This window comes from Asterias rubens, chromosome 14 (genome assembly GCF_902459465.1).
Source record: "Asterias rubens chromosome 14, eAstRub1.3, whole genome shotgun sequence".
In the NCBI taxonomy this organism is placed as follows: domain Eukaryota; kingdom Metazoa; phylum Echinodermata; class Asteroidea; order Forcipulatida; family Asteriidae; genus Asterias; species Asterias rubens.
In genome coordinates, this window is record NC_047075.1 from 4,591,521 (window position 1) to 4,616,880 (window position 25,360).

Sequence of the window (25,360 nt, forward strand, 5' to 3'; positions counted from 1 at the left end):
AGATACATGCTCTTATATTACTCTATAAACTCTCAGTGAATTTTGGGAGGAATTTGCACCTTAAAGGAACACGTTGTTGGATCGGACGAGTTGGTCTATAAAAAGCGTTTGAAACCGTTTGTTATGAAATGCATATGGTTGGAAAGATGTTTAAAAAGTAGAATTAAATGATCCACACAAATTAGTATCACTCAAAATTGCACGGTTTTCCTTTTACGTCGCGAACTAACACGGTCGGCCATTATGGGAGTAAATAATTTGACCGACCGTGTTAGTCGTCGAGGTAAAAAGAAATGCACGCAATTTCAAGACATTGTGTAGATCATTGTATTATACTTTTACAACATCTTTATACCCACCCCCCCCCCCAAAAAAAAAAAAAACAACAACAACAACACACAACCCCCCCCCCCAAAAAAAAAAAAAAAAAAAAAAAAAAAAATTAATGTGCATTAAATTTACAACACTGAAACGGTTACAGAACGCTTTTCAAAGACCAACTCGACCGATCCAAGGCAATGTTTCCTTTAAAGACTCCATCGTCGTTGACTTTGGAGGATTGAGGCAGTAGTCATGACCTCATTATCAGTTGATTTTGAAAAGTATGTAATCTCGTATCGGGTGATCTGGGGACCCGGTTTGAGGGTGTTTCCTGGATCTATAAAGGGTTCATCAAGGTTACCCGCCGAAAGGCCAGCCAGTGCAGGCACCCTAGCAATGCCATCATACACAATACCATAGAGTAAGGACAGAACCAAGCCCTCGAACTGTTATCGTACAACATAATACAAGGAAGTGCCCAGGAAATTACAGGAACTATACTAGGTCTGCTTGGTCTTTTCCTTCAAATTAATAGTAAAAACAATGATTGTCACTCCATCAATAATAAGTGACTACTCTATATAATGAGGTGGTTTGGTGTCGGGTGCACGGGTGGTGGAGATGGGGGGCGGGGGGGGGGCACAAAGTCACGCCTACCAATCACTGGTACTCAGCAAGTCGGTTCACTTATTGTTTCTTCTGGTAGGATTCCATAAATTAGACAAAAATAAATGTTCAAATTAAAGGAACACGTTGCCTTGGATCGGACGAGTTGGTCTTTGAAAAAGCAGTTGTTACCGCTTTTTATAAAATGCATATGGGTAGAAAGATGTTGTAAAAGTAGAGTACAATGATCCACACAAACATGCCTCGAAATTGCACGGTTTTCCTCTTACCTCGGGATCGTCGACTAACACGGTTGGCCATTAATTTTATGGGAGTCAAATTTTTGAATCCCATATAAATGGCCGACCGTGTTAGTTCGCACAGTAAAAGTAAAACCACGCAATTTCGAGGCAAACTTGTGTGGATCATTGTATTCTACTTTTAAAATATCTTTCCAACCATATGCATCTTATAAAAAAAGGTTACAAACACTTTTTATAGACCAACAACTCGTCCGATCGATCCAAGGCAACGTGTTCCTTTAAACAACTTCAGTGTATCACACCCAATCAGTGACACTCAGACTGCCCCTGGGCCCCTCTTGCCACTCATCCCCCATGAAATCGGCACGAAGCAATGGCTAGTTGTGGCCGGTGGCAATTTTTGTTCTTCGTACCGGCAAACTGTGTACAAACTTCTTCTGACAGTGCCCTCTTCGAATCATAGCCCACATTGTGTGGAGTACCGCATGGAGTCCCTGGGACATAGGCCTAAGACTTAAAATAATTATCATTCGACGGTTTACACTTTCTTGGGTAATTAGCAAAGGCTGAACTGCCAAAAATTGAAAAAGAAATCTGAAGTTTAGTTGTCCGAAACGTGTTGGTTTTCAAGAGCCTGCGAGACTTTTAAATTGTTTTGGGTACTGTTAAATCACTGTAGCGCCCTCTATTGATACTAGTGTGAAATCATTATAGGAAGTAAAGTGACACGAGTGAAGTCTGGTCAACTGCCTTATAAAAACGTGTATGATTTGATCATTATGATCGCAGGTGTTGTGAAATCAGGGCCGTCAAGATGGAGGCGAACTCGATATTTCTGTTAATTTGTAGCTTTTTTCCAATTTCGCTATTTATTTTAGTTATCGGACTACTTATTTATGCAGAGAAGAAAATGGGCTTCTTCTATCAGCGGATACACAAGGTAATTGTATAGTATTTATGGGTGAATTATTCGCTCGAAATCGGTTGTTAATTACCGGCGGCTCACCACACGGTAACTATTGTTATTAGTATAAATGCCGGTAAAATTGTGCAATAGGCAATTAACAATGGATGCTTGTCATGTGACTACTACTAGAATGCAATGGTGGTACATTTGTTTTCTTTGGCTGTGCTGTGATATGTGACATTACAAACAGCGTACAAATGTAAATTGGGCAAGGTTTCTTGAACGTTTGAACATGTTGACAAAAATGAAAGAGTTTTTAGAAACGTTTTCGTGTCCTGTCAGTGTCAGTCAGTCAGCATGGTCAGTGCATGGAGTTTTATTTGATCATTCGTCATGAATTAAAAAATTTAGTGAATGGTCCTATCCATTATTTATATATATTAAAACTTTAATTTGGATTTAACCTTCCGTATGGCGCCACCTCTTCTTTACTCATTTTTACAAAAAGGGATTTCTCATTGATGTAATTGTTAATTAGATAAATATTATTGAATGAATTGAAAAAGTGGTGGCGCCATACGAAAACTTTTCCATGCTGACAATAAAAACAGGGCGAACCCCCTCCTCTTTTCGAAAAGTGCACTGGGTTCTTTTAGATAAGTGCATTCCACAACAAACAGGACCAACAGCTCTAGTCCCATCCGAAGGATGAATACAGGTTCATAAAGTGGCCACTGAATACGTATTTTGGCTAATGAGGAAACTCGGCAAGACTCCCACATAAAAGTCCCTCTCTAGTAAATTTTTCTTTGTTTAAAGAAACTGGACACCTTTGTTAATAATTGTCAAAGACCAGTCTTATCACTTGGTGTAACTCAACAGTGCAAAAATAACAAACCTTTGAAAATTTGAACTCAATTGGTCAACGAAAAAAACCCCTTGTAGCACAAGATTTGTGCTTTCAGATGCCTTGATTTTGAGATCTCAGCTGAGGTCTCAAAATCAATTGAAATATTTTAGTGGGAAATTACGTCTTTCTTAAAAACTATGTACTTCAGAGTTAGCCGATTCTCACAACGTTTTATACTATCAACAGCCCTCCATTGCTAATTGTTACCATTTAAGTTTTTACGCTTAGAACGATTTTGAGTAATTTAAGTGTCCGGTGTCATTAACCATTGACTCTCACTATGCCTTTCTTGACTATAGGCAGACCCAACGTCAGAGCGCCACGGTGGAGAGCTTGTTGCAGAGGCTCTGAAGGCCCATGGGGTGGAGTTCATGTTCACTCTATGTGGTGGTCATATATCACCGGTCAATGTCGCTGCCGATAGACTTGGTATACGCATCGTTGATACTAGACATGAGGTGAGTACTGGGTTGGCTAATGTAGCATCTGTATAGCGCCCTCTGTTGACAAGATATCATGCAAGATTCTTATTCAAAGATTAAAGTTCATAGGTTAATAACAGAAGTAGCATCTTCATGGATTTGTTGCAACTTACAACTCGTGTAGAACCTCCATCTTCGCCTTTGTCCCGAAATAAAGCAGATGTATGTAGGTCTGGGGGACTATAGTGAAAGTTACTACACGATCTAGTTGCGCCGCATATAGTCGCGACTACAACACTAGTCAGTGACTGATTTTAATCCCCCAAAATGCATTGCGCCAATTTTTTTTCAGTGGCAATGCCTGGCCGAGCTGTGTAGGTCACCGGACCAAAGCTCTGGGCTGAATTTCATGTCTCTGCTTACTGCAAAATTCTGTGCTTACGATTACCATTCTTCGCTTCCGCGCCGACTTACTGCGCTACACTGTGTAAGGGAAGAATGCCTAGTAACAGGATGTGTAAGTACGCATGCGCACTCGAGCCTAACATGCGAAATATGCTTGGAGTAAGCTTCCGCAAGCGCCGGTTCTTGGCTTGGTAAGCTAAGCCATGAAATTGGGCCCTGCTGTTGTCAGCAGCAGAGTGTACGCTGGAATCCCTGTCGGCCCTAAAATAAGGCATTTAAAACCATAATTGCTGTAATAGGAGACTTTCCAACGCTAGGCGGCAGCAGACATACCGGGTAAATTTCCATTGTTTACGTAGTTCTGAACATGCGCACAATTCTGAGAACAATGGATTTACCCGGTAAGCCTGCTGCCCTCTATCGTCCCAGAAAGTCTCCCATTGTGGCAGTGTCATGGCCAAGCGGTTAAGATCACCAGAGTCGCGCACTGGAGCAGGGTGTGGGTTCGGATCCAGGTCGTGACACTTGCTACATAAAATTGGGGAGGTAGGGCTTTCTGTTCTACCGACCAGACTTCGAATTGATGATACCCAAGCCTACATTCGAATGGACTGTGAAAGGGGTAACCCTGTTTCAGCCCTAGGAGTAGGTGGCAACGGCCTCTGGAAACAAATAATTGTAGCCCACACCTTGAGTGGTCTTCAGGCCTTGTGTGTGTCAGGCGACTTCCATGAAAAAAACCCCCCAAAAAACAACAACTTTCAGGTACAAGGTACTGCATTCTGCTTTATACTAGCCAGGCTCCTAGTGCATGATACCCATGCCTACATCCTTTGACTGTGAAGGGGATAGCCCTGATTCAGCACCAGCAGTAGGTGGCAATGGCTACTGATTTCTGAAGTGTTTACACATTGTAAACGTAGACCAGCATTTCTAAAATTGGATCAACCCATGACCACTGATTTGATCCTTTGTTTGTTTTGTGTGTATTTTTTTTGCAAGGTAGGCATATTTTTATCTTCATAATTCTGGACGAACTGATGATAACCATCCATAAGATAACAGTGTGGTAACCAATAAGGTCAAAAAACTACATGTAGAACATGTTTTGTGTCCTGTCTTTTTGAAGAAAAAAAAAATGAAGCCTCTCCATTTTTTCAGCACTTCAGGAAACCTTTTTTTTTTTAAAAGCCACTGGAAACTATTGGAGAGTTGTCGATAATATATGGCACTGCGAGAAACGGCTCCCTCTAAAGTAATGTATTTTTTAGAATGAATTAATTTCTCACTAAAATGTTTGAATTGAATTCGAGACCCCAGCTGAGGTCTCGAATTCAAGGCATCTGAAAGCACACGGCTTCGTGTGACAAGGGTGTTTTTTCTTTCATGAATCTCTCGCAACTTCGACGACCAATTGAGTTCAAATTTTCACAGGTTTGTTGCATAATATTGAGATACACCATGATACGCCATGATACACCAAGTGAGAAGACTGGTCTTTGACAGTAACCAATTAGTGTCCAGTGCCTTTAAAGGGAAGGTACCGTTTGGTAATTACTCAAAACAAATATTAACTTAAAAACTGACTTGGTAACAAGCATTGGAGAGCTGTTGATGGTATAAAACATTGTGGGAAACGACTCCCTCTGAAGTAACATAGTTTTTGAGAAAGAGGTAATTTCTCACTAAAATATTAAAAGACTTCCTACACAAATTCGTCCAACAAGGGTGTTTTTTCTTTCATCATTTTCTCGCAACTTCGATGACCAATTGAGCCCAAATTGTCACAGGTTTGTTATTTTGTGCATGTACATGTATGTTGAGATACACCAAGTGAGAATACTGGTCTTTGACAAATTACCAATAGTGCCTTGAAACGAAAATGGGAAACTTTAAATCGTTTATTTGGGTGAAAGGTTATCCAAACCAACGTACATGTATTCAAAGGAAATCCTTTCTCAAGTTACAACCCCTTGAATAATCATTTAGATTTTTAACTTTTCACCCCAAAAGATTTGAACGTGAGAAAACGATTTGCATGAAATGTTGTGTACAAGTCAGATTCCTGTTTTCACTGTTAAAAGTTTTGTGTCTGTCCTAAAAAGTCACAGGCCCCTCATATTGCATGGTCAGTAGTCCTACATTACAAACTGCATGAAAAATAAATTGGAAACATAATTTTGTATTTGTATGGCCCTTGTCCTGGAAGGTTACATAGCAGTGGTTAAAGACACTGGACACCTTTGGTAATTGTCAAAGACCAGTCTTCTCACTTAGTGTATCTCAACATGCATTTATAAAACAACAAACCTGTGAAAATTGGTCTTCAAAGTTGCGAGATATGAATGAAATAAAAAACACCCTTGTCACACGAAGTTGTGTGCTTTCAGATGCTTGATTTCGAGAACTCAAGTTCTAAATCTGAGGTCTCAAAATCAAATTCGTGGAAAACTAAACTTCTTTCTTGAAAACTAGTCCACTTTAGGGGGAGCCGTTTCTCACAATGCTCTTTACTACCAACCTCTCCCCATTACTTGTTACCAAGTAAGGTTTTATGCTGATAATTATTTTGAGTAATTACCATCAGTGTCCACTGCCTTCAAAGCCATTATACACTTTCGGTAAACAGTATTGTCCAAGTCCCACACTTCGTGTATCACAATTTATATATAAAATAACAAGCCTGTGAAAATTTAGGCTCTAAATCGTTCTTCTGGGTCGGGAAAAACAATGGGAAAACCCACTCTTGTTTCCGCACGTTTCGCCATGTCATGACAAGTGTTTAAAATAAATCCGTAATTCTCGCTAACGAGAATTTATATTGTTTTAATGTTTTCTCAAAAAGTAAAGCATTTCATGGAACAGTATTTCAAGAGAAGTCTTTCACCATTACCTTCTGTAAACCCTGTAAGTTATTTGTAAATCTGTGAACTTTTTTTTTGTCTGTACCAAAAGGGTCCAATGGCTTTAAGTATGCATACATTTTAGCCTGTGTGTGGTGTCAGAATGTACAATACAAATGTACACATTCATGTACAATGTACGTGTACTATATAGTTACATAATGTAACAAACATGATGTGTGCTTTGTCAGGGTTTAGGAATGTCTGGTCACCTTTGCACTGGGCCCACTTTCATAGAACTGCCTAACGGTAAGCAAATTTTTTCGCTTAACGTAACAAAAATAATTGCTTAAAACCATTCGGATTCCATGCTAAACGTACACGAGCTTAAGCACGTAAACAATCTGCGCGCGGAGATTTTAGATCGTTTGCTTAAGCAAAACAGAAGAAGGCAGTGTATTTTGCACTGTGTGCATGGCCTAGGGCTGCTTAACGGTAAGCAAATATGTTGGCTTAACGTAGCAACAAAAATTGCTTAAGTGAAATCTATTTCACCAGCGGTTGCTAGCTTAATCACGTAAACAAACTGCGCGCGCAACATTTTAGATCGTTTGCTTTTAAAGCGAAAAAGAAGAAGGTGCTGACAAAATGGCGGGCGAAATAAATGCGGAGTGCACTCGAGTGGCGATAAAAAAAATTCATCACCTTCTGTGTCTGATATGTATTATTTGTAATGGTTCAAAGGGCCCTTCGAAAGGTTTACACACTAACTTGAAAGTAAACAAGAAGATAATACATTGTACAACATGATTCTGAAGCATTTTAGACACTCGTTTATTCGCTACACCTACCATACAAAACGCACGTACAATCACCGCTGTGCCGGCACAATAACATCGTTTGCAATGAGTGTTGCACTATGCGCTGTGTGAATAGGGTGCTTAAGCAAAATAGAGGCTTTAAGGACCCTTTTTGCTTGCTTGCCTCGCCGTTTTAAGCAAAAAACCTTGCTTAAGCAAGGCTATGAAATGAAAAACTTGCTAGGTGCACCCGTTAAGCACAAAATCGACCGTTAAGCAGCTCTATGAAATTGGGGCCAGATGTGTGTGCCCATTTTTAGGTACCATGGAGATCGAGAACTAGCCCTTTGAGGCCGAATAAGAGAAAATACCAGTTGATCGTCCGGGTTTTCCAAAAAGAGGAGCATGACGGCCTTTTAATTTTTAAATTTTTATTCTTTATCAAATGTGGCCACCAAGCATTTTAATTCAAACTGGCCACCTATTCAGTTTAAAGTCACACTTACTATAATAATATGGAGTAACACAATCTTAGAAGAAGTAAGTAAATTGAGAAAAACACAGAAAATTATTTGTCTAAGAATATGAAGAAAAAAAGTTAAATAGAAAAATAGTAAATAAAAGGATGCGGCCTCAAAAAAAGGATGAGGGAGGGGACCATCAACTGGTATTCTGTTTATAATGGCCTTACCAAAAAGGAATTTAAACAAAAGGTCTGATGATAGGGGAATTTTAAGGACTGGGTGATCCACACTAAATATGTTGTGTACAAAGTCTAAGGGGAAATTGTGAAGTACAGGGACAAAGGAAAGAACAATAGAACGCAACATGAATGCAGATTTGATAATGGATGTTCTGTTTGTGTATGTTGACTGAAGGTCCAAAGGTCCAAATTACTTGATTTACGTTCCCTACAAATAGGCATTCCCTACCAATTACAGCACACTCGATCATACATGTACGTGTTTCAGCATGAATAACTCTTAAAGACCCTAGACACTATTGGTAGTTGTCAAAGAGTCAGTCTTCTCACTTGGTGTATCTCAACATATGCATAAAATAACAAACCTGTGGACATTTGAGCTCAATTGGTTTCAAAGTTGCGAGATAATAATGAAAGAAAAAAACACCTTGTGATGTACGAAGTTGTGTGCTTTCAGATGCTTGATTTCGAGACCTCAAATTCTAAATCTGGGGTCTCAAAATAAAATTCGCAGAAAATTACTTCTTTCTCGAAAACTACGTCACTTCAGAGGGAGCCGTTTCTCATAATGTTTTATACCATCAACAGCTCCCCATTACTCGTTACCAAGTAAGGTTTTATGCTAATAATTATTTTGAGTGCAATTACCGATAGTGTCCACTGCCTTTAACATGACATGCAGGATGAGCAATTCCAAACAGCAGTCGGGCCCCTATAACATTTCCCACTTTATAGTTTGTTCCCATTGTCTTCCACTTCTTACTACAGGCATCTGCCGTCTTCGCCGCTGACGCCGTTGCGCGTCTCTCCGGTAAGATCGGCGTCGCTATTGTGACTGCCGGTCCAGGATTGACCAATACCATCACAGCTGTAAAGAATGCGCAGATGGCCGAGTCACCAGTATTACTTATGGGAGGAGCAGCAGCAACGATGCTCAAGGTGAGTGGCTTTGTGATCAGCTGAGTGTTGGTTCGATTCCCGGTCAAGACTCTCGTTTTAGTTTAGTTTAGTGTTATTAGGCTTTACACTGGCATTAAAATATACGAATCAATCAATAGATAAAAAATACCAAGCCAGTGAGTGGCAAGGAGGATTAGGTGACCAGCCGTCGATTTCACTAAACTCATCCTAACTTAGGGTTAATCTTAGGACGAGTTAAGTTCCCTATCTGAAGACGTAGGACGCATTGAACACATCCTAAGTTAAGACGGGTTACTCGTCCTAACTGGGTATTGGATTAATCCTAGCGTTTCATGAAATCGGCCGCAGCATCTCCTGCCACAAAGAATGTACCCATCCCACCGTTTAAAAACCACACCCCCTCCCCCCCCCAAAAAAGCAAGACACTCAATTGGTCTGCAGTCGTTTTCACGAAGCACTAGGATTAATCCTATCTCGAGTTACATGTATACATTCGTACTTCTCTTTTTTTGCAAAAACACAACATTCTTTCCAATTCACAATTTGGTTTTAGAGAGAAACATTCCACCACTCACGCAATCCTCAAACTAATCGATAGAATTAGGGCTGATCGTGATCAGTCTTTACATACAATGGGAATTTTCCTGGACCTCTCCAAGGCTTTCGATACCATTGATCATTCCATTCTCTTGTCCAAACTTTCCTTTTATGGCATTCGAGGTATTGCTTTGGAGTGGTTCAGGAATTATCTGTCCAACCGCAAACAATTTGTGTGTATTGACGGCAAAGAGTCCTCTCTCAAATCATTAATTTGTGGCATACCACAAGGATCCCTATTAGCCCCTCTTCTTTTCTCGTTGTACATCAATGATTTTCCTAAATCTTCGGATAAGTTCTCCTTTATTCTTTTTGCTGATGACTCAAATTTATTTTGTTCCCATAGAAGTCTCGACACACTCTTTGACATTGTGAATCGGGATTTGGTACATATTTCAAATTGGATAAAGGCCAACAAACTCTCTATTAATATCAAGAAAACCAATTTCATGCTATTTGGTCCTTTTGTTAATAATCTACCATGTGATATATTTTTTGATAATGTACCTATCCTTCGAACCAACTGTATTAAATTCCTTGGTTTATATATTGATGACAAACTTTCTTGGAATTTTCATATCAATTATATATGTAAATTGATTTCCAGAAACATAGGAATGATCAGCAAACTCTCATATTTTTTTCCATCTGAAATATTATATAATATTTATTCTGCTTTAATTTTGCCGTATATCTCCTATGGCGTTCTTGCCTGGGGTAAATCAAGTGCTTATCTTTTAAATCGTATTACTATTTTACAAAACAGAGCCCTCAGAATTATTAATCGTGTCGGGTTTCGTGCTCATTCAAACCCATTATTTCTTAAACATAGAACTCTTAAAGTATCTGATATTTATTTACATCAGCTTGGAATATTTATGCATCAGTTTATTTCCAATAACTTACCAAATTCCCTTCAGAATATGTTTGTGTTTAATTCTCAAATACATTCTTATCAAACTAGACATTCACATGATTTTCATATCCCCTTTTGTTCCTCATCTAGATCTATGAATTGTGTCTCTTTCCAAGGCCCGAAGTACTGGAATTCCCTTGACGACTCTTTAAAAAGATGCAAGGGTACCTATATGTTCAAGAGAAAACTCAAATGTGTTCTCTTAGATAATTACCATGATTGAATAGTATTATTTTCGTTTAACGTATATATTACTTTAGTTAACTGCTTTTGTTATATATTATTTTTGATACAGCTTTTACCACTTTTTTACTTTTCTCTGTATATCCATCATATAGAGAACCACTGTCTTTGTGTTTGTTTGTCCTGTTAGTGTTTGTCCATGTCTTTCCATGTGTAACTTTTTGTCGTGTTTTAAATATCCCAGACATTGTTCTGAAAACAAACTACGTTTGTATTTACTCACATCCCTGGGGGACTCCACCCTACAAGCTTGCTTTTGGGAGTCCTCCACCACTTAATCTATTGTGTATTTTTACTACTCTATGTTATATCTTGTCATCTGAAATGATTGAGTGGAAATAAAATTGAACTTCAACTTCTACATGTAGGACGAGTAACTCATCCTATCTTAAGATGGGTTCAATGCGTCCTAACGTCTATAGATAGGAGCTTAACACGTCCTCAGTCCTAAGATTAATCCTAAGTCAGGAAGAGTTTGTTGAAATCGACGGCTTGGTACAATGTTGGCAGATTAACATGAAACATTTATAAACAGTTTGAAGATAATGATAGTAGAAAGCTCCCCTTAAAATATTACTGGCTTAGGTAATGTAGTTTTTGAGAAATGAGTAAATAATGTCACCAAAATAATTGTTGTCTCAGCTTTAGCTTGTAAAACTTGTATAACCAGCTATGGTATAAAGACTTGTTTTACTAACGTCTCAAATATAACAGCACCTCAACAAGTAGTCATCCAAGATAAAACACCCTTGTTGTCTAAAATGGGTCCCTTTAATCAAGTTCAAATATTGGAGTGAGAAGTTAACTCTTTCATAAAAAATACGTTACTTCAGAGGGAGCCATTTCTCACAATGTTGTGTACTATCAACATCTCTCCATTGCTCGCTCTTATAAATGCTATTAATTTTGGTTTTTTACCCATACACCGATGTGTGTTAGCACTGTATACTCAGTACTTTCCCGAGTCCTGTGAAAAAATATCACAGGCATGTTACTCGGGTGGGATTCGAACCCACGACCCTTGCAATTCTAGAGCAGTGTCTTACCAACTAGACTACCGAGATAAATGCTAATAATGATTTTGAGTCCTATGTCCAGCGCCTTTAAAGCAGTTGTATGAATTCGGACCAAGGTCATTTTAATATTTCTTCTTTTCCTACTCTTCAGGGCCGTGGTGCTCTTCAAGACATCGATCAGATGTCTCTTTTCAAGCCGCTTTGTAAATTCTGTGCCAGCATCGGATGTGTGAGGGACATCATTCCAACGATACGTAAAGCCATCGCTATTGCTCAGTCTGACACTCCAGGTAAATATGTGATGGGCTCTGCAAAAATAAGTCACAAGGGGGACAATTGACTTTGGGTTTTATACATGGCTGAAAAGAGCATACAACCAGCTTCATTTTGACATATCTTACACACTTGTATCATGTTTGGTTCAAAAGCTATGACCTTTTGAGAAATAGATTATGTCACTGAAATCTGAAAATAACCCATACTGGGGAAACAGCCCGTATAACAAAAACATAAACTATTTGTGGGGATGAACAAAAGTACATGTTTAATTCACCTTAATAGATTAAAAACAAAGTTTTTTTTCAGAAAATGTGAAAATATACACCCTAAAAAGAAGCATAAAACCACACAAAAAAAAATGGGTTGTACAACAAGCGACTCATTTTTGTAGAGCCTGTCACAAATATTATAAGTGAGGGGGTGGGGGGGGGCATTTCTTGAATGAAAATGAATGAAAATTAAAATGGCCTTGTCCTCTTTTCGAAGGGGCACCAATGCCAAGACCAGGGCAATGAAGGGCATTCTCTGTAGCCTCCATGTTGCTCACTGGCATAGCCTTTATTCAAGGCGCACACGCCGGTGGCATCCAAGGATGGCACGCATGAACAAAGACCAGCGCAAGCGGCCAAGCTGCAAGGCCCCTTTACCATCTTTACCAACTCGTTTATCTAATCAGTTACTCATGATCCACAAAAGTTCATAATGCATTTTCTGTGCAGTGCCCTTAGCACGTGACTTTTTAGCACCCCTTAGCACGTGACTTTTTAGCGCCCCCATTACCCTTGAATTTGTGTGTGTTGCGTGATCTCTTCGTATGGTAATTGTGTCTGCTTATTTGCCAACACTCATCATGCTATTGCATTATGCATTACATTTCTCCTACCAAAATCGGTAGCAAAAAAGGTAAAGGGGCTTCGCGGCTTCGTCGCTCGAGCTGGTCTTTTGACATCATTTGCTTGACATTTGGGGTCAAATGACATCTGGGGGTGTTGCTTGCGCCTTGACGAAAGGCTAGTTACTGGCCAAGTGCAAAACATTTCTGGACTCTGGCCAGTGAACTAATGGACCCTTTTTATGAAATATGCTTATTACATTCAGGCATGCAAACAGACGCTATTGGTTGGCAAACGCCATAGAGTTGTGCACTATAAAGCAGACGCACAATCGCGTGTGCGTCACTGGCCGTTAGCCATGTACAAAACACTGTGATGTTCCCTCATGTTTTGCCAGCCAAAGTGTTAGTGTGCACAGGCTATGTGCAGTTTACATATTTCTTGAAAAGGGTCCATTGGATTGGGAGACCAGCAATGCTTCAAATCATACAATCTTTCTGTTTGTTTCTCATGATATTGATAGGCCCAGTGTTTGTGGAGTTACCCATTGATAGCTTGTACAAGTACGATCTGGTGAAAAAGGAACTAGGAGCCACAGGAAGTAAAGGAGGTTTTCTAGCCCGCATTGTCAACTTGTAAGTTATCATTCTTTAACTTTCAACTTCTCTAATACTGATAACATTACACAGTTTTCACTTAGTTTGTGGTTGAACAATGGTAAACGTGCTGGTAAACGTGCCGGTGTGGCAGGAGATTTGTTCCAATGGAGATGGAGCTTTGATACATGTAGGTATGATCTCGTGAAAAAGGAACTAGGAGCCAGGGACAGTTAATGATGTACCGGTTCATGCATTCTAGCTTGCATTGTCTTTTGTTCAAATTCTCTAGAATACGCCTCTCTTAAAGACACTGGACACTATTTGTAATTGTCAAAAAAAAAACAGTCTTCTCACTTGGTGTATCTGAACATGCATAAAATACATGTAACTAACCTGTGAAAATTTGAACTTAATTGGTCATCGAAAGTGCGAGAAAATATTGAATGATAAAATACCCTTATTAACTTATAGTCAGTACTGTCCGGACTCCGGAGTCCTAAAATATCACAGGCATATTACTTGGTGGGATTCGAACCCACGACCCTTCCAATTCTAGAGCAGTGTCTTACCAACTAGACTACCGAGGTTGCCCGGTAGCTAGAGGCAGTTCAAATCCTTTGTTTTGGCAGCGAGTAACATCTCTTATTAAAACACCCTTGTCACACTAAGTTATGTGCTTTCAGATGCTTGGTTTCGAGACATCAAAATCTAATTCCGAGGTCTCAAAATAAAATTCGTGGAAAATTACTTCTTCCTCGAAAACTACGTTACTTCAGACGGAGACGTTTCTCAAAATGTTTTATACAATCAACCTCTCCCCATTACTCATTACCAAGTAAGGTTTTATGCTAATAATTATTTTGAGTAATTACCAATAGTGTCCACTGCCTTTAATATTTATGCATGAGTGCGTCACAATTCTAACCCAAAACAAGGCCATAGGGGCACCCACTGCAAGTGGTGGCGGACGTGCGTCTTTAGCCTCATTTTGGGTAACAAGTATGACGTCATGCATAAATATTAAGAGAGGCATATAGTGATGATAATACACATTTTTCATATAGTTTTGGGACGAACAAACCAGAACGTGATTTGAACCTGCAACCTTAGAACTAACATGCCAGTGTGGCCGGAAATATTGTCTTAACTGACATTTAGTAATCAAAAGGTTAAAGGGACACGTTGCCTAGGATCGGGCGAGTTGGTCTATGAAAAGCGGTGAAACAGTTTGTTATGAAATTTATAGACCAGCTCGCCCCGATCCAAGTCAACGTGTCTCTTTAGAGGAGAAGTCTTTTTAAACCACATCATGAATTAATGAATGAAATGAATTGAAATGAAATATAACAATTATTTTCATGTATTTTCTCATTAGTTATTTGAACACCTACGTCAATAATATCTTTGCCGGTGCCTGGGAGAAGAGAGAGCTTAAACCTCTGCCAGTCAACCAACCAATGGCTTCGGACGACCAAGGTATCTTATTTCTCAAATACTTTCAATATCATTCTTATCATTTATTTATTTAACTTTATTTTTATTGAGAGTTCGCCTAAAGTCCAGTTCATACTTTCCGTAACTTTTACAAGTTTGAAACGGATAATTCGCATCAGATTTTGCAAAAACAGCACTGTGTATTGCATTCGCATTCGCAGAAAGTATGAACAAGGCTAAATATGTTGCAAGGCCAGACAGCCACTTCAAGGTGAAGGCTACATTTAACTGATGTGGGCTATCGACCCAAATCAACTGCCACTTGGGGCACATTGCCACCTGCTTTTGGGGCCGAAACAGGGTTATCCCTCCACAGTCTGAAGGTTGATCAAGGCATGGGTGTTATCCATTAGGAGCCCGCCTGGTACAGCAGAACACACTGTCTTCCCAACTGTTTATGGAGCAATAAGGGTTTAACAAACTTTCCACTGTCATGAGTAATTCTTAGGAAACATGGGAAAAAACCAAGATGGTCGCACCATGATAATGCCCAATAAACCTTTATTTGGCAGTATCCGAATTGGCGGCTACGGGCTACAGCTACGGCTGGATCGCCGCGTCGTCATGCATTGAAGTATAGGACGCCCTTAGCAATACCCCTGGCAACAGTCGTAGCCACAGCTGTAGCCATCAATTCGGATACGGCCTTTCTCTCATTTATATCAATGTTCCCAAACCAAGGTTTGAACAAAAAAATAGTCTGGTTCCTTTTTTTTCAAATGATTATTAGCATTCATTATTGTTGTTATTCGATATTAGGAACATGACCAAGATGGAGGCAGCATGATAAAGCCAGTGTTGGTCTGTGGTTTAGTGCAGCGTTTCTTGGAACTTGATGCTTAACCAGCCTTTGTATAGACGATGTAACCTCTGACGTCACACGAAAACCATAACATGATTCGCGCGCATTACGCCAGGCAAAACCTTTCTGTTTTGGCAGCCAGCTAGAAAGTGTACGCAATCTTACTATGACTACGCAACTCAGTGCCCGGCGAAACATGACGTATATAGTGTTTTGTCAACAGAGGGCGGTTTGAATGTAAACATAGGTCACATCGTCTATATTTGAATCTTTTTTCTTCTGATAGTCCAAAGAGCTGTGGAGTTGTTGAGTTCAGCCAAGAAGCCAGTCATTGTCCTGGGGAGTCAGAGCACCCTGCCACCCACCCCGGTGGACGAAGTCAGGAAGGCACTGGAGGTAAATTAACCCTTTAGAGATCTCTAGCTACCGGGTTGTTGGTAAGACACTGCTCTAGAATTGCAAGGGTTGTGGGTTCGAATCCCACCCGAGTAACATGCCTGTTAAATTTGTTCACAGGACTTGGGAAAGTACTTAGTATACAGTTCTAACACACATCTGTGTATGGGTAAAAACCCAAATTAAGCCTTTTAGAGACCAATCGTTTTGTGTATAGTCATCAACATAAGCACAGACACTGCTTCTCTTGTTTCCCCCGTTATTTCTGGAAAGAAACCAGAACAATTAAGATAAGATAAGATAAGATAAGAACTTTATTATCTCACACTTGGGAAATTAAAACTGGCCTTGATTTAACAGTACAGACAAAACACTTAAAATTGTATAACACTACACAGACAGATAAAAATGAAAATTAAGAATATCAGGTATAAAATAAAATTATTTAGAAAAACTAAATAAAAGGTTTGAACTTCAGAAGCTTTCCCCTCGTTATTACTAGTACATGTATATATGAGCTTTCGGTTATGTTTCTTTTTCTTGTTGACCCCAAAAGGCGATGGGAATTCCCTGTTTCTTGGGTGGCATGGCCAGAGGCATGCTGGGAAGGAAAAGCCCATATCACATCCGCCAGCGTAGACGGGATGCACTGAAGGAAGCTGATGTCGTCATCCTGGCAGGTTGGTAATTCAGTTGCTAAGAAATCATTTCTCAAGACATTCAAAATTCTCAATCCATTGATATTTTTAAAGGCAGTGGACACTATTGGTAATTGTCAAAGACTAGCCTTCACAGTTGGTGTATCTCAACATATGCATAAAACAACAAACCTGTCAAAGTTTGAGCTCAATCGGTCATCGAACCTGCGAGATAATAATGAAAGAAAAAAATACCCCTGTCACACGAAGTTGTGTGAGTTTAGATGGTTGATTTCGAGACTTCAAGTTCTAAATCTGAGGTCTCAAAATCAAATTTGTGGAAAATTACTTCTATTTCCAAAACTATGGCACTTCAGTGGGAGCAGTTTCTCACAATGTTTTATGCCATCAACCTCTCCCCATTACTAGTCACCAAGAAGGGTTTTATGCTAAAAATTATTTTGAGTAATTACCAATAGTGTCCTCTGCCTTTAAGTGAAAAGTGAAGTTTTTTTTTTCTAATCTTGCTTTGATGTAATTATGCTTTTATGTAGATTGTTAATAAGTTGTATGTAAATTTTTTAAGTATTTTTTATCTTATGTTTTTAATACTTCTTGTTGTAATGCACGGTTTATCATCTTGTTGAAATCTGTAATTATTATTATTTTTATTGAACTGATATACACGTAATTGATAACTAGATTTGTAAAACAGTTTTTTGACGCACTTTCCTTTGCACTTCAGGCACAGTATGTGACTTCAGACTGTCGTATGGACGCCATTTGAGTAGGCGCTCTAAGGTCATCGCTGTCAATCGAAATAAATCTCAACTGTACAAGGTAAGATTGCCTTGGTGTCCTTGTTATTCTCCAGTAGAATTTTACAATGGACCCTTCCCATGAAATATGCTAATTACATTCACGCATGCGTACAGACCTTGTTGGTTGGCAAACACCATAGAGTTGTGCACTAAGCAGACGCGCAATCGCGTCTGCGTCACGCACCCATTCGCCGTGTACAAAACAGCGCGATGTTCCCTCATTTTGCCAACCAAAACGTTAGAGAGCACGCGCTATGTGCAATTTACATATTTCATGGGAAGGGTCTATTTCCTCATAAGGGTGCCCTTAACCAACGAGAAACTGCCTTGGTGCCCTTGTCTTTTCAAAAACAAAGCATACAGGCCTGCAAGATATGTCTTCATATTAACCCTTTCGTGCACCCTTTATTTTTAGCGATGAATTGACCATACAATATGTTCACATTAATTTTTTACTTGTTTCTTTTGCAAATGGCGATCAAATGTCGGGCCCCAGTTTGTGCCTTTAAACCATAGGTCCTTTTGGGTTTTTTGTAAACTTATACCATAGGTCCTGCCACAGCTAATTCTATTCCCTCATTGATGTTTTTCAATTCTGACATTTGTTTTCTTTCTGGAACTTTTTTTATTTTATAGAATAGTGATATGTTATGGACCCCGACGCTAGCTATCCAGGGGGATCCTGGGAGCTTCGTGGCCTCTCTGCAGAAGGCTCTTGGAGCTTATAAATGTGACCCAGAATGGCCTCGGATGCTGAAAGAACGAGACGAAGAAACAGAAAAGTCAAATATGTAAGTCATATCCCAGGCATGCAACTCTTCTGCACTTCGCGGTTTCTACGCATTTCATGAAATGGAAATCCGCCGCTACGTAAAAACTTGCATTGAGAGAAAAAAATCTGCGATGAATGCTCCGCGATTTTTTTTTACACAAAAGCGTTACACAGTCCTTATACAGACCAAATTCTCCTTGTACCGCATACCTTCTACACTATTTTTGGCCAATCTGGCTCCGTATTGTTTTTATTGCATGTTGTATGAGGGGATGCGGCGGGAACTAGACACTGTAAGGGCCCAATACGCGGCTAGCTTCAGTTCCCAACGATCAATAAGAAAATGATTTCCCGCGTTCTTTTCTGCTTAAGAGTTGCATGCCTCATATCCAAGGCCCTATTCGGCGTATCGTGGTCGAGCGGATATAAGCACCGGGCTCGAGCTCTGGTGTTTCTGTTCAGTGAAGTGGGGGTTTGAGTCACGGTTGTGACACTTGTGTCCCTTTTGCCAGACACCATGATTGGAATTTCCCACAATTTCTATTATTTATGTTCAATTGTAATTCTCAATATTTCCTTTTTGAGTGTTGTACAAAATCTCCCCGATTGCAAGATGCAAATGTCTTGATATCTTCCTTCTTTAGTCATTCACTAATTAAAGCACATTGAGATGGTTCTTGTGAAATGTACTTTAATATAAGAACTGCTAATTATTATTATTTCTTGCCTTTTAATTTTGCCATTTTTATTTCAAACTTCTGGTCAAACCATCCCCTTCCTCTCTAGCCCCCCCCTTTCAACTGTTATCCCTTGCTTTTCTGTGTGTTTTTTGCCCATCTCTCTCTCTCAACCTCTCTCTCTTTATGTCTTTCTACTTTACTGCTTCGGTTACTCATGCACTCATGCATCAAGTGTTCATACACTTGGTTATAAAAAGTGTTAGTCTTTCAGAAAGTATCTGCTAGGGTCAAAACATTGATTTATATTTGTATTCTATATCCAAGTGTGTTTTTTTATTAGTACCAATAGTCTTTAAAATTGTTCATGATTGATTGCTGTTCTTTGTGTTTGAAGTGTATTTCTGCAATGTTTTTTTTTTTGTAAAATGTTTATTGGTTTAAAGGGCTTTCAAAAACACATTTGTTTAATCGTTCCATCTTATGTGTTTTTGATTCTGTCACTTTTTGTATTTTTGCTTACTATTCTTTATTCTCTTTAAATTTGGTTATTATTATTATTATCTCTGTTTATTGTTTATTCCACACTCGTCTTTATACAGTCATAGGCCTAACTATCTTAATATAATTGTTATTATTTTGATTATTATTATTATGCATTCAGATCGTTATTCATAGCATAACTATATCACAGCGTTAACAAGGCCTACAACACTCGTCTTTATACAGTTATAGGCCTAACTATCTTAATATTATTGTTATTATTTTTATTATTATTATTATGCATTCAGATCGTTATTCATAGCATAACTATATCACAGTGCTAACAATGCCTACAACTTTTATACATTATATATATTTTTTTCTCTTTTTTAAATATGTTAGTGGCTTAATTTATATCTGTAATTTGTTTTCATAACATATCAGCCTTCGAACAGTCTTTTATCAAATTTGATGTATAGAAACCATTTCAATTAAGCCCCCTAATGAATCAATCAATCATAAACTAATTCATTTTGTTTTGTTTTTCTCAACAGCAAAAAGGCTGATGCACCCGTCAATCAGTACTTGAATCCACTGAAAATTCTTCATATTATGGAGGAGAATCTGGATGATAACAGTATACTGGTCGCTGATGGTGGAGACTTTGTGGGTAGCGCTGCCTACATCCTCAGGTTAATTTACTTGCTGTTGCGACTTGCCGTTTTAGGCGGCAGAGGGCGTGCTTCCTAAAGCGCAATGTAGCTCAATACTGCACTTTAGGAAGTGTTTAAGCACATATGTACTCGATATTTTTCACCCAGGGGTAAATGGGTACCTGCAAGGGCAGAGATGGTTATTGTGATTGATAATAGCTTAGTGCACTACATTTTGACAGCTCCCCAGGGAGCTGAGATGGTTGAAGCAAAGATTATAGAGCGCCGAAGGTGCAAGATGCTGAAATGTGAAATCCCACTGGATGCCATTTCGGCAAGTAACTCTTTTGATACAACAATAGATCAGTGCAGTTCAGTGCAGACAATGACCATTCCGATCAATGGGAAACAAAACATTCACTTGCTGAAATGGCGCCCATGCGTTTTTCACGTTAAACAATCGATAAAGCTTCAGTTCCCCATCTTGCGCCTTCGGCGCTCTATAATCTTTGGTTAAAGAAATGATGGCCCAGTGAGCAGGGGTAATAATGTGGAAGCGCTTTGAGACGCCCTTTGGGTGTATAAAGCACTATATAAAAACCGTCTATCATTAGAATACACACATTGACTTGTCAACCTATAACTATAATGAAAATTACTTAATTTCAATTTTTCCTGTTAGACCCCGCGGACCTCTGAACTGGCTGGACCCCGGTGCTTTCGGTACTCTCGGTGTCGGTGGTGGCTTCGCCCTCGGGGCCAAGCTTTGCCGTCCGGAGTCGGAGGTCTGGATCATCTATGGGGACGGTACCCTGGGTTACACTGTAGCAGAGTTTGATACATTCCAGAGACACGGGGTACCGGTTATCGCAGTCGTTGGTAACGACGCATCCTGGATGCAGATTGAACGAGGACAGATTCCGATATTTGGTTCCTCGATCGGCTGCCAACTTGCGGTTAGTTTGTTTCTTCATAAAGGCTTTTTTTTATTTTTAAGGCAGTGGACACTTGTTAATGACTAAAAATAATTAATAGGATAAAACCTTACTTCATAACGAGTAATGGGGAGAAGTTGATAGTATAAAACGGTGTGAGAAACGGCTCCCTCTGAAGTAACGTAGTTTTCGAGAAAGAAGTAATTTTCCGCGAATTTGATTTTGAGACCTCAGAATTAGATTTTGAGGTCTCGATCCGAACGACTGCAACAGTCGATCTTTCAACTTCTAGCTGGTCCAGTCACTCCTAACTGTTTCAGAAGTCAAACTTTTCATGTACTTAATTCAGAATTTGATATGGCACAACTCCGGAGTGCCTTTCTGAAGCGGGTGTACCTTATCTTAATCGATATCCGTGTTATTTTTTTTTTCCTGCTACAGTTCCGTGACTATGAGAAGGTCGCCGAGGGTTATGGAGGCAAAGGGTTCAAGCTGAGCAATGAGAGCCCAGAGGGGATAGAGAAGACCTTCCTTGAAGCTAAGAAGCTTTGTAAGGAAGGCACACCTGTCCTCATTAACTGCCTGGTGGGCAAGACAGACTTCAGGGAGGGATCCATCTCTGTTTAGAGTAAGCACTTTAATATCGCAACAGTACAATATTTCGATGTGCCGCCAATCTTTAACTAATAGTGACCTGTATATATTTGGTTTGTGGTAACACCTTGTGTGTATCTACTTGCCAGGTAGAATTTGTTCTTTGAGAACTGTCTTTCTTAGTGACCTGCTCCACAAATCAAAGTACATTTATCCACTAGTTGGAGGGCGCAACATCAACTGGCTCAGAGGGACTTGGCTAGTCTACTAATTCGGTTTATCACGATCCAGATGTTTGTTTGATACAGATATCTTTCCTCCAGTAGTTAGTATTGCAATATGGGCGATTTAATAGATGTTAAGATTGCATCGGGGATAAAGAATATTCATTTTGGTTTTTACCCATTGTTAGCACTGTATACACACATGCATACATAATAGGGCATTTGTATAGCACCACTACGTCAAGAACGCAGCGCATTAGATAGGAAACACTTCTTAAATGTTCGGAGCGAGTCAGATTTCCTGATTGAGGTGGAGAGTGCATTCCAAGTGTGTGGCGCAAATAGAGAGAATGTGCGACCTGAAGCAGACTTAAGAAGCTTGATTGAGTTAGGTTCCATGAGGCGAGTAGTTTCAGATGCTGAGCGCAGGCTTAGTACTTTTGTGAAGAAGAAAAAAATCACAGGAAAAACAAATCACAGGCATTGTTACTCGGGTGGGATTCGAACCCACAACCTTTGCAATATTGGCAGTGTTACTTAAATGAATGTAGCCATTCATTCAAGTCTAATTAATATTGGGACGTATAAAGTTTTTAATATTTCCTTGGTGTTTGATGAGTTAGACATGGGGCTGTAAAAAACCAAGTACGCACATAACACAAATGTTTAAAACGTTGGACAACCTACTATACAGTGTGGGTTTGGTTCCTGATTGTCTGGTTAAAAGGTCAAGCCTATGTAAACATCCATGTAGCTGCAGCAGTCTTTGTTATTTACCTTTGACATCTAATCTGTTATAAGTGGGCAGGCATGTAGTTACACAGAGGCCAGTGATCCGTTGCCCTGGTCTTGGCCTTTGTGCCCCTCAGATTCGGTGCATGCTCAGAACTATGTAAACAATAGACCTTATCGCAAACATATCGGTAAGCGCGTTGTAGGCGTTGAATTAGGTGCTTGCTGGTCTAGCTAGCTAGCGCTCATGTTTAATCTCTAGCTGCACCAGCATGCACTTTATTTAACATTTAGCGCTTGCGCAATGGGTATTTGCAAAAAGGTCTATGGAAGTTAGCCTGAATATCTGACGTCACAGCTCAAGGCTCAAAATTAGCGCCAGAGACCTGCCTCCAAACCAGCTTGCACTTTCACCTTTGACCTACATTCAATTCACATAGAGATATGCAGTCAAAGTTTATGGCGGACGTAATAGGAGTGCAGCCTACTGTTTGGGCATTATGGAAAGCTCATGTCACTGTGCACTTTATCCAAAATCATTGTATCCAATTGAATCACTTGATCTAAATAGCAGGTACCTGTCTTTATCCTTGTATATCAAGACGGGGGCCCAGACTATATGGAAGTTTATCTGGTAAGTTTGCTGCCACCTAGTGTTCAAAAGTCTCTAATTGGAAACAGGCGGATGTAGTGAGAGCTATTGATGTTGCGTAGAAAAATGTCAAGTGCATGTCTCATTTCAGCATTAAGTTTCAAATTAATTTGATACTCTAAATTTTGGTTTTAAGTATAAATTAAGTTGCATTTCTTTTGTAAGATGTATTAGAAGAAGTACTTTCACATTATATTATACTTTTATCGCACAATGTATGGATCAACAATTTGAGGAAATTTGTTTGTGTTTTATGTAAAAAATTTGAAATGATAAGGAAGCACGTGTATTTAATAACAAAGTTATTAAAGGGAGGTATTTGTTTAGATGTTGTCATGGTAATTCTGATTTATATGCACAAATAGAAATAAAGATACAATAAAATTTACCTGTGAAAGTTGCAGCTGAACACAGTGTCTACTTATTATTATTAGTGTCTCGGTATTTTTACAAGAATTTCAAATCCATCCACGTTTAGAGAGAAATAATAGCGTGTAGCAACCGCATCTCTTGCTGCAGCCTTCCTGACTTGACACCAACCCTTACAAAACGGAGAAACAATTCACGCAATGTTAATGTTAAGGGGTCAACAATTATCCAAACCATACTTCGTAGTAGGATTTGTTTGCTTAATAATAATATAGATTCTTGATGAGTGGTATCAAGGTTGGATAATTATGCGAGAAAGCTTTATACCCGGCATGCCATGGCCTACAGAGCATCAGACTCTAGCTCTGGCGTTTCTGATCAGCAGAGTGTGGGTTCGAGAGAACTGACACTTGTGTCCTTGAGCAAAACACTTATGATGCTTCGTCCTTCGGATGGGAAGCAAAGTAGTTGGTTCTGTGTGTGGTGTGTAATTTACGTAAAGGGACCCTGGTGGACTTATCGAAAAGAGAAGGGGTTCGCCCGGGGAGTCTGGTTTGATTGGCAGCATATTTCGCCACATCACCTTGTAAACCATTACGTGAAGGAGAATGGACGATAAAGTGTAGATTGGTGGATAGAATGTACGAGCCGAAGGCGAGTACATTGTTATTATGAATCTACACTTATGAGTCTCTTCTCCGACTTCAACTTTGTCCTCAATTGTTTATATACCAATTTCAATGAATTGAATTTCTCAAAAGTAGCATTACTAGTCCATCTCATTTCGTTGTCAAACGACAGTTGGTCACATTTTAAAACTATTTTACAAAATATATAGGCATACTTTAGAACGATCAGTTTGCTCAGCTAACAAGTTGTGTCACTAGAGTAATTTTTCTCAACTGGAAAATGTTTTGTAAATAATTTAAAGATAACATATTTTCAGCTGTGTTTTGTTGCACTTCAGTGCTATGTTTCAGTTTGGAAAGACAGTAATTTTCAAGTTGAACTATTTACTATAAAGTTTGTAATGAATCTTCACTCGACTGTAGATTATGTTACGAATGTACACTTTACGAAGTGTAGATTCGTACAAATATACACTTTTCAACAATAGAGTGACGTCACATAAGGGTCATTCCATATAAAGTATATAAATTGACTAGTTTGTGACCTAACAACTGTACAAAAATGGTAATAAAATTTTGAAGAGCCCAGTTGTTTCTTGGTTGATTATGATAGAGGATGACATGCTCTATCAAGTGATTGTCATTTCATTGACTTTTGGAATGATGCGTTATTTCAAAAATTGGGTCAAAGGTCACGATAACATATTAAAGATCATAGTGACTTGTACAAAAATAGTCATAATCTTGTAAATTTTGAAGAGCCCAACTGTTTCTTAGTGGATTCTGATAGAGGAAGACATGCTCTATCAAATGATTTTTATTTCGTTGATTTTTGGAATGATACATTATTTCAAAAACGGGGTCAAAGGTCACGATAACATATTAAAGATTACAGTGACCTACAT

The 25,360-nt window shown here is 39.1% G+C and overlaps 1 protein-coding gene across 1 annotated transcript; it reads left to right on the forward strand.

The window, feature by feature from the left end:
• The first annotated feature begins 1,931 nt into the window (after window positions 1-1,931).
• Window positions 1,932-23,866, forward strand: LOC117299284 (acetolactate synthase-like protein). Its single transcript, XM_033782772.1, has 13 exons — window positions 1,932-2,130; window positions 3,307-3,465; window positions 8,949-9,119; window positions 12,025-12,163; window positions 13,509-13,620; window positions 14,960-15,060; window positions 16,167-16,276; window positions 16,833-16,956; window positions 17,660-17,754; window positions 18,372-18,526; window positions 20,222-20,359; window positions 21,003-21,276; window positions 21,697-23,866. Exons 1-13 carry the CDS (start codon window positions 2,005-2,007, stop codon window positions 21,880-21,882), a joined length of 1,890 nt encoding a protein of 629 aa, XP_033638663.1. The 5' UTR covers window positions 1,932-2,004; the 3' UTR covers window positions 21,883-23,866.
• Window positions 23,867-25,360: the final 1,494 nt, after the last annotated feature.

What these genes read in the sequence shown, in the direction of transcription:
- LOC117299284 (XM_033782772.1), top strand. Translation starts at nt 2,005, where the DNA reads ATGGAGGCGAACTCGATATTTCTGTTAATTTGTAGCTTTTTTCCAATT. An exon ending in TCGTTGATACTAGACATGAG is followed by an intron (nt 3,466 to 8,948) that starts GTGAGTACTGGG and finishes TTCTTACTACAG; the next exon opens with GCATCTGCCGTCTTCGCCGC. An exon ending in GAAACAGAAAAGTCAAATAT is followed by an intron (nt 18,527 to 20,221) that starts GTAAGTCATATC and finishes TTTTCTCAACAG; the next exon opens with CAAAAAGGCTGATGCACCCG.